The sequence below is a fragment of the Lissotriton vulgaris genome, chromosome 2_1 (assembly GCF_964263255.1).
Source record: "Lissotriton vulgaris chromosome 2_1, aLisVul1.2, whole genome shotgun sequence".
Taxonomy (NCBI): domain Eukaryota; kingdom Metazoa; phylum Chordata; class Amphibia; order Caudata; family Salamandridae; genus Lissotriton; species Lissotriton vulgaris.
The window spans coordinates 58750181-58760392 of NC_141687.1; the positions used below are offsets into that span (position 1 = coordinate 58750181).

General features: G+C 43.8%; 1 protein-coding gene across 1 annotated transcript in view; it reads left to right on the forward strand.

Moving 5' to 3' along the window:
• The window catches only part of ZNF142 (zinc finger protein 142), a 59054-nt gene that overhangs the window by 1015 nt on the left and 47827 nt on the right, over positions 1-10212 (forward strand). The window contains exons 3-4 of the mRNA XM_086954452.1: positions 3569-4318; positions 8765-9025. Of these exons, the coding sequence (XP_086810578.1) occupies positions 3569-4318; positions 8765-9025 (1011 nt within the window). The remainder of the gene's footprint in view (positions 1-3568; positions 4319-8764; positions 9026-10212) is intronic.

Consider the following 10212-nt stretch of genomic DNA (forward strand, 5'->3'; position numbering starts at 1 on the left):
TGGTCTGTTCTTTACAACAGATAAAATAAATAAAAATAAGATAAATAAAAATAGCTACATAAACTACCTTGACAGCTAGCTAGACAAACATTTAATATATTTAACAAAATTGGCAGCACATAAAAACGTTCTGTTTTTTAGGTCATATGAAAACAGTATTTTGGTCAATAGGTAGATCTCTAACATCAGGAGAGAATTTGCTCCAAAAAACAGAACCAATTCTAAATGTGTTTGCATTATAATTTTTTTGTGTGGAAATTCTACAAGAGAAAGCATGCATCACACATTTCATGTATATTTGCCTACTTGTTGAAACATATGCGACTGTGTGTGCACCCATTTTGGCCAACTACTCTTCTGTGTCTATAGCAGTGACGATTAACATCACTGAGTATGAAGTAAAGATAGAGAGAACCCTTTCTAGGTTTGATATGATTGGCGTGTTCACCTTTTAAGGTTTTATGTGTATGGTGTTTGCGCAATTCGTCTTGAATATATTGTATTCCATACTTTTTTAAGGAGCTTTGATTAACACCATGGCTGCTTGAGATCATCTTCTGCTCTGCTGGGCCATAATGTTAATGGGTGTGGTCATGAGGAGCTCAGCTCATCATGAGCACAGTGACTCATGACGAGCCGAGCTCGTCATGAGCACAGAAGGGGTTAAGCTGGTTTCTGCCCTGACTTCTTTTGGTCTATACTACTGTTGTTGGCTTAAAATATTGTCAATTACATCTTGGATCAGCCTACAGAAGTAATAATGTCCCAATATTTTCCTATTGGCTGCTTGGGTGTGTTCTTCTGCCTCCATTGCAATGCATGAGTGATATCTGAAATCAGTTAACAAGTGGCACATGGGAGCAATCCCTGACAGTGGTATCTGAAAAAGTGTACACAACAAAGTAGTTTTTTTACGTTTTGCTTGACAGCGCAGCGACCATGCAACTCCTGTTACCAATACTGAGATTTGGCTCTCAGACAAGTATTTCTGTTGACCTCATGCTACTGGCTATATGGTGCTTCTTTCCTCTTCCTAAGGGATTCTTGCAAGAGACCCATATTACATAAATCTGTGCTGTAAATCATCACACGTACAATTGTTTATCTCATACATGCAGTAAACACAGAACACAAATATTTTTATATATATACATATATCTAATATATATATGTAGATAATTACTGTATATGTATATATAATTATATATTTTTTTCACCGAGGCAGCACAAGTACATTACATGCAGCAGCATTGCAAGCTTCCTTCAGACACGCATACAGACTGAGCACAGGTATATCAAGGACAACGACAGTGAAAGGTTATGCACATGCACTACCCCCAAAAAATGAAACGGCAAATGATCATTTAGCTTGGTACACTGAATATCATTCTCACTATCAGGATTTATAGCAGGCAAAAGCCAACAAGTCTGACTTTAGTGTGCTAACACATGTAAATAGCATTTAAAATTCCTTTGTTTACACGTATTAGCGCATTAAAGCTAGACCTATTGGGAATGCCAATGCTTAGTTCTATAGCGCCTGTTTTTCTGATGCTTTTGTTGCGCCTTAGTACAGTAGGTTTAATGGTTGTTTGGCATGCTCACTGTCTTTGCCAATGCTTGTTCCCTGCCGTGTAAAATCCAAGAGTTTGACAATAGTTATTAATTCTCGTGTGTGTGTGTTTTTTTTTTCTTCTTTAATTAACTGAATGTGGCTGGCTTTCCAATTATGGGGATACAGATTTATTTAGAATCATTAGCTGAAGTGATGTTAATGGAACATGGTGGGGAGTAGGTCTGCCTGGTTTATCAGAGAAACGTCAGTAAGTCAGTTGTTATGTGCGGGAAGGGTTAGACCCATGATGGAGAAAGGAGTAATTAGTGATATATTTGTGAGAGCACCACCAGTGCTAGCTGTTTCCTTGCTTTTAGATTGTGTTTCCCATATCCAGCAGGACGGTGGCAATGCACCATAACATACCCATGGTTCCAAAAATAGAAAGATTCTGTCACATTTTCACTAATCTTTTTGTTCTTCATCAGTGTCGAACAACCTCTAAGTCTGCATTTGCGTGGGAAAGGTGAAGGGTTTTCTTTGCTTGCTATACTTCTCGTGCTTGGTCGAGCTTTTGTCCTCCATTGTTTCTTCCTACGTTCTTGCACAGAATAGTAGCTTGTGTTTTGTGTGATTTTATCACACAAAAGGTGATGAGGAATACTTGTAGTAAGTCTACCCACTGTCAGTCGTTTGGTGTACCATTGCAACCCATCAGTCTTTTGCTCACCATGCCACCTCGGTTTGGACCTAACCATTTGCAAATCAGTCTTGGTCCTGCTCTAGTAGGACCAGTCCAGCTCGAGCTGCCAAGCCCGGTCATCCCATGACTGGAACACAAGCAACCCAGGGCCGGTTTCACCCTGAAGTCCATCCATCTCCATGTGGTTCTTCCAGTTTATTTCCTAAGTGCAATCTGATTGCCCAGACGTGGGTCCTGTGCTCACTGTACCACAGTGCTCAAGGTATACATCACTGGTGAGACCTTAGTTGGTCGAAACCGGTTTGGGTTGCTTGTGTTCCCTTCTGAAGGAGGGCTTTCCTGGCAGTTTGGGATGGACTGTTTCCACGAGAAGCAGGGTTGGTACTGATTTGCAAAAGACCAGCTTTTGACTAGTAGCATGGTGGGCAAAAATGATGAACTGTAATGCGGTCCATAAGATTTGTCAGTTGTAGTCTAGATTAATTCATGTATTCCATCCATCACCTTCTCGTCACTGCAGTTTGTGTAACTTTATGTATTCGGTTCACTTTACATCTAAACACATCTGCCTACGTCTAACCATCTGGGGAAGTTTGCTAAAATGCTGATGGTATATTGTGGCAAGAGCTGCGTAGACTGGACAAATCTCCAGTTTTCCTGTAGTGAGAGAGTAGGTTGACCAGCAGTATGCTTGGCTATGACCCCAAGTAATGTTTTTAAAGTGGGAGGGAAGGAACTGGGTCAACTAGACCGAGCAACTCGTATACATGGTAGTGTAACATGTTTAAACATTCTAATAAACTAATTTTTAAATGTTTTTAAAATAAATATTTGAAATTTATGGAGGATATGTGGTATACTGGCAGAGTTGCAGACTTTGGAATGTGCATGAGGATTGTAATAAAGACTTCATCATGATTTAAAAGCTCATGTAGGATACCAGGTCGTGTTCCATCTGCAAACTGAGGCTAGTGCATAGACTGCTTGAGCATAAGCACCCTTTTGGTTGGTCAAGTCTAAGAATCACTGCAGGCATTCATGTTCGGAAGCTTTCAAGTGTGGTTTATTACCGGTAGTTGGTGAATGTGAGATTGCAGTGTTCGACTCTAATGAATAGTTCTTTACTCCTTGCCAGCATCTGCAATGGTTTTGATCAAGTGTGATTTGGCTTCCAGGTAAGGATTTTAAAGGCAGTGCATGAAAAATTGATAGCAGAAAGATTAGAGGTGAATGAGTGGAGTGCAAAGCCTAAAACTGGGGGAAGCTTAAAGAATTTGATTAATTTTTGCTTTGTATCCACTAAACCATAGGTGTCTTGGTTGAAGAAGGTGGCCATTATTTGTGCCAGAAATGTGGTGCGAACTTTCCGTATTCCAGCCTCCTGTCCCCACATCAGTGCACTATGTTTTCTCAGTCGGAAAATTTGGATTTCCATGTAGCTTCCCACCTGAGTCTGACTGGACACATACCGGAAATGCCAACATATGGCCAGGAAAGTAAGGCGCACCACACCAGGCGTAGCCTCCGCCTATGCAAGGCACAGAGCTCCACAGAAGACAGCGGACAGGAGCTTAACATCGTGCCTTTGGATACAGAGAACGTTTTTTGCCCAATTTGTAAAGAGCAATTTACACAGCTTGATGAACTGAAGGGCCATTTTAAGTGTCACTCCCATCATCAGGAGGTGTTCACCTGCACGAATGGGGATTGTCGGTTTGCCACAGATGAGCGCAAGTTGTTTCACATCCACCTACAACGGGTGCATAAAGTGACACCCATTCCCTGTGCTCATAACGCCTGCCAACTCTTGTTTACTAACGCAGATGATATGTCACAGCACCACCGTACTCACTTCCCCTTCCACTGTCTACATTGTAGCTTCGTGAGCTCAAATGTAAAAGTTTTCTGGCAGCACCGGAAAAACCATGTGGATCAGGCTGAGGATTCTCAGTCAACTCCTACAAGGAACATTGGTCTGAAAGCGCTCTCCAGGTGCAACAAGTGTGACTTTACTACAGTGTCGAAGAAGACCCTGACCCATCACCTCCTTCTGCATTCAGGTAATTTCTCTGTTATTATTGGTGACACTGTGCTCCTGCAAAAGATGCCAGGTAACATGAATGACTTGAAGTAATTTAGGATTTTAAATAATCTGCAACTAAAGTGGACTGTGAAGTGCCAGACTAAAATATCAAATTTAGATGCATTTGTAAATGTGGGAGGAATAATGTAGAATGTATGTGTCCAAATAAAGTGATTTGGAACTTCAGGGTATTTAATCCTTGTTACAGGAAGTGTTGCAAATATAGGGCAATAAAATTATGTGACCCAACAAAAGAAGGGTACAAGAGGTTGTTGTGGAAGGGATGCCATCATAAGGTAAAGGTGGAGATCAATAAAGTTAAAATTGGGTAGAATACAGGAAGGGATTTAGGTGCAAACAAAGGATATTTGAAGTAGTGCAGAATTCTGGAAGGGATCGTGACACGGAGAGAAAGTTGGATTGGATGCAGTCATGGACAACATTTTAGAAGGGACGTAAAGCCGAAGAAAACGCTGAAAGGGAGCAAGTAGTGAGAGAACACAATAAAAACCATGCCAGGCGTATAAGTACAAGGAGGAATTTTGAGTGGCTTTCGGACATCAGGAATGCTATACAGGTAGAAGGGAAGAATGCTGGTACAGAGATGAAGGCAACATGATTGCATACTAGATGCCGACACAGCAACTCAATATTAGAAGCAAACTCAGAGGATACTGTAGATGGTACAGGCCCTATGGCAGCATAGAGAAGGTAATACAAGCTAGGAAGGTGCAAAATAGGGGTTTCAGGTACTGGATAAATATTATGTAGAGGCTGTAATTTCCAAAGGGGCAGCATTTAGAAGGGATGTGGAATATAGTGCAAACACTGGCAGTGATACAGCCACATGGATGAGGTCAGGAACTGATTCAGAGAGGGAACATATTCTGAAACGAGTTCAGAAAAGAAAAGGGACCTGAAAAACATGCATGCAAATGATGGAAGGACGACCGGCACAATGAAAGAATGCACACCTAAAGGAAGGGCAGAGAAATGGCAGCCGACACTAGGAAAGGATGCTGGGAAAGATGCAAGCATGAGATAAGGACAGCATATTAGGACAGCAAACTCTAGAAAAGGGCACTGATAGGGATGGAGCAGAAGATACGGGTAGATGAATTGCTGCTGATGCCAGGCATTTGCACTAGGATTGACACACTCAACAGAGGAGCAGAGGAAGGGCTACATACAGAAATGAAGAAGAAAACAGCAATGGGCGCGACTCTGCTAGCCTCTCCGCCGGATCGCCCCTCTGCATCTTGGTATATGCAGTACGTGTGAGTCGAAGAGCTGGGATAAAGTTCACGAGTATTTCACCAAGGTTGGTGCAGGTAAGTACTTGAAGTTTCAGAATCTCTAGACACGAGACATGGCCCGTGTTTCGGGATTGTATCCCTCATCAGTAGAGAACAAGTTCTGGGGTGGTGGAGAAGGCCGCCAAACAAACATCACAGGCTTCGTTGCCTTTCAGGCGCGCAGGTGCGTCTCCAGAAGCTCGTCAGCTTAGGGGCTCAAGGGAGCCATTACAGTAGAAAACAGCAATGGGCGCGACTCTGCTAGCCTCTCCGCCGGATCGCCCCTCTGCATCTTGGTATATGCAGTACGTGTGAGTCGAAGAGCTGGGATAAAGTTCACGAGTATTTCACCAAGGTTGGTGCAAGTAAGTACTTTAAGTTTCAGAATCTCTAGACACGAGACATGGACCGTGTTTCGGGATTGCATCCCTCATCAGTAGAGAACAAGTTCTGGGGTGGTGGAGAAGGCCGCCAAACAAACATCACAGGCTTCGTTGCCTTTCAGGCGCGCAGGTGTGTCTCCAGAAGCTCGTCAGCTTAGGGGCTCAGGGGAGCCATTACAGTAGAAAACAGCAATGGGCGCAACTCTGCTAGCCTCTCCGCCGGATCGCCCCTCTGCATCTTGGTATATGCAGTACGTGTGAGTCGAAGAGCTGGGATAAAGTTCACGAGTATTTCACCAAGGTTGGTGCAAGTAAGTACTTGAAGTTTCAGAATCTCTAGACACGAGACATGGCCCGTGTTTCGGGATTGTATCCCTCATCAGTAGAGAACAAGTTCTGGGGTGGTGGAGAAGGCCGCCAAACAAACATCACAGGCTTCGTTGCCTTTCAGGCGCGCAGGTGCGTCTCCAGAAGCTCGTCAGCTTAGGGGCTCAAGTGAGCCATTACAGTAGAAAACAGCAATGGGCGCGACTCTGCTAGCCTCTCCGCCGGATCGCCCCTCTGCATCTTGGTATATGCAGTACGTGTGAGTCGAAGAGCTGGGATAAAGTTCAAGAGTATTTCACCAAGGTTGGTGCAAGTAAGTACTTGAAGTTTCAGAATCTCTAGACACGAGACATGGCCCGTGTTTCGGGATTGTACCCCTCATCAGTAGAGAACAAGTTCTGGGGTGGTGGAGAAGGCCGCCAAACAAACATCACAGGCTTCGTTGCCTTTCAGGCGCGCAGGTGCGTCTCCAGAAGCTCGTCAGCTTAGGGGCTCAAGGGAGCCATTACAGTAAAAAACAGCAATGGGCGCGACTCTGCTAGCCTCTCCGCCGGATCGCCCCTCTGCATCTTGGTATATGCAGTACGTGTGAGTCGAAGAGCTGGGATAAAGTTCACGAGTATTTCACCAAGGTTGGTGCAAGTAAGTACTTGAAGTTTCAGAATCTCTAGACACGAGACATGGCCCGTGTTTCAGGATTGTATCCCTCATCAGTAGAGAACAAGTTCTGGGGTGGTGGAGAAGGCCGCCAAACAAACATCACAGGCTTCGTTGCCTTTCAGGCGCGCAGGTGCGTCTCTAGAAGCTCGTCAGCTTAGGGGCTCAAGGGAGCCATTACAGTAGAAAACAGCAATGGGCGCGACTCTGCTAGCCTCTCCGCCGGATCGCCCCTCTGCATCTTGGTATATGCAGTACGTGTGAGTCGAAGAGCTGGGATAAAGTTCACAAGTATTTCACCAAGGTTGGTGCAAGTAAGTACTTGAAGTTTCAGAATCTCTAGACACGAGACATGATCTGATGAGGTATACAATCCCGAAACACGGGCCATGTCTCGTGTCTAGAGATTCTGAAACTTCAAGTACTTACTTGCACCAACCTTGGTGAAATACTTGTGAACTTTATCCCAGCTCTTCGACTCACACGTACTGCATATACCAAGATGCAGAGGGGCGATCCGGCGGAGAGGCTAGCAGAGTCGCGCCCATTGCTGTTTTCTACTGTAATGGCTCCCTTGAGCCCCTAAGCTGACGAGCTTCTGGAGACGCACCTGCGCGCCTGAAAGGCAACGAAGCCTGTGATGTTTGTTTGGCGGCCTTCTCCACCACCCCAGAACTTGTTCTCTACTGATGAGGGATACAATCCCGAAACACGGGCCATGTCTCGTGTCTAGAGATTCTGAAACTTCAAGTACTTACTTGCACCAACCTTGGTGAAATACTCGTGAGCTTTATCCCAGCTCTTCGACTCACACGTACTGCATATACCAAGATGCAGAGAGGCGATCCGTCCGAGAGGCTAGCAGAGTCGCGCCCATTGCTGTTTTCTACTGTAATGGCTCCCTTGAGCCCCTAAGCTGACGAGCTTCTGGAGACGCACCTGCGCGCCTGAAAGGCAACGAAGCCTGTGATGTTTGTTTGGCGGCCTTCTCCACCACCCCAGAACTTGTTCTCTACTGATGAGGGATACAATCCCGTAACACGGGCCATGTCTCGTGTCTAGAGATTCTGAAACTTCAAGTACTTACTTGCACCAACCTTGGTGAAATACTCGTGAACTTTATCCCAGCTCTTCGACTCACACGTACTGCATATACCAAGATGCAGAGGGGCGATCCGGCGGAGAGGCTAGCAGAGTCGCGCCCATTGCTGTTTTCTACAGAAATGAAGAATACAGACACGAGAGAAGGCTGCTGGGAAGGATACAGACATAACAGAATAGCATTTAAAGAGCTGCAGGCATCATGGTAGCTCAAAGAGAAAAATTATGTTGGGATGCTAGCGAAGGAAAATAATGCAGGTACAAAGGGAGGAAATGGAAAAGGAGGATGATGAAAATAGAATAGTGTTACAGGATATACATATGATGTGCAGTGAGGCTAAGTGGGGGCCCATTCAGAGAAAGATTTGAAAGGGGTTGTCACCCTGCGTAACAGTCTGTCATTTGTTTCTAAGAATTTTATGAGCGGAGTCTGACGCCATGAATTTTAGAATCTACATCACTTTCCCCTTAATTCAAAGTGGAAAAATTACAAAAGCCAGATTCCTCGAAGATAAACTGTTTCTTTGACATTAACATTTATATTATTTTGTGATCTAACCAGAATTATCATGAATGTTTTCCTCATTGCAGTGTTTTACGGTAGACCTGACGATTTTATGCTTTATAGCTGTTAAATTGTTTTCCAATGGTTGCAAGCAGATGGGGATCTCTCACAAGAGGAACAGAATAGTCTGAAGGCAGGTGACCAGGGAGACAACGTGGTCAGCAGTGCCAGTGATGGGTCACTCCAAGGCAGAAGAGGGTCATCAAGAGAAGAACATTCTGAGAGCAAAGAGGACAGTTCATCTTCATCAGAAGAGGAGGAAACCGGAGAGTATAGGCGGAGTATGTGTAACGTGGCACAGGGAAAAAGAGCGCCACATATTATGGCCCAGGGATCCCGGGCTCGACATTTCAGAGGTATGGACATCTGTGTACGTTGATGGAATAGCTGGGTGTTGTAGACCCTCTTAAGGGATTTAAGCGAAAATGGAATGTCTGAATCGGGGGCACCAGATAAGCTTACGCAGTCTGTTTTTTTAATAGTGTAGTAACTGCATGCTATACATGTTGTGGAATGTTATCATTATTATTATTATCATTATATGCAGCTTATAGAGTGCCTGGTTCCTCCAATTCGGAGTGTCCCTGCGCTAGAAACCAACTGAGCCAGAGTGAGAGATACTGGACAGCAGGACAGGCATACTGCTGATTGAGTAGTCAAACCATCTGCTTTTCTTTATTGTACTTTGAGAAGAAGTCAAAAGGGCGGAGACTGCAGATGTGCATCAAAATCCAAAAGCTGGACCATAGTAAGAAACTGATGCGCAGAAAGCAAAACAGTAGACTGACTTACACATTGGATGTGTTTGTGTATCATCCAATCACTGCATCCGCGCAGGTTTGTTCTGAACAAGAGAATAAAGTGCAATCTTTTCCAACGTGCATTCTGTGTTCAACACTAAACGTTTCACATCTATATCAGTTAATGCAATATGTATTGCTTTTAGACTTGAGCATTTAGAGAAATGCAGAGGTAGAGAACGGTCTTTCTAGTCCTTGTGTCTGTCTAAGAGGAACCTTCTTTAGTGGTCCTATTTTCACCACCTACATTCAAATGTAAAATTTGTCTCCTCACACCAAATGTTCTAGATGAAGGAAGACTAATATGACATGCCCACAGAGACTGTACTTGTCTCTGCACATTATATTTTATGTGATACAGTGGGCGTATTTGGGGTATAGAAATACAGGAATTTCATTCAGAATCTACTGTCCGTTAAAACGTGGCAACACCCCTTGATGAGTTAAGCACTTTTAAAACTATTATTTAAATCTTCCAAGGACCACAAATACATTTCTTGATGGCCCATGAATAAGAGCGTCTATTCTTTATAATTGAAAATTTGGATTTAATTTAACCCTTGAGCACAATAAGAGTGTTCAAAGGTTTCTGCAGGCAGTCATTGTGACTTTCTGATAGGCACTCCCTTGGTAGGTTTTGAATTCCTTTCAACAGAAGCGAATGTAATTGTCACTTTAGGAACCTAGATCAGATTTCTAAGATCACCCATTATGTATTCTTGCATGAAATAAGTTGGTTAATA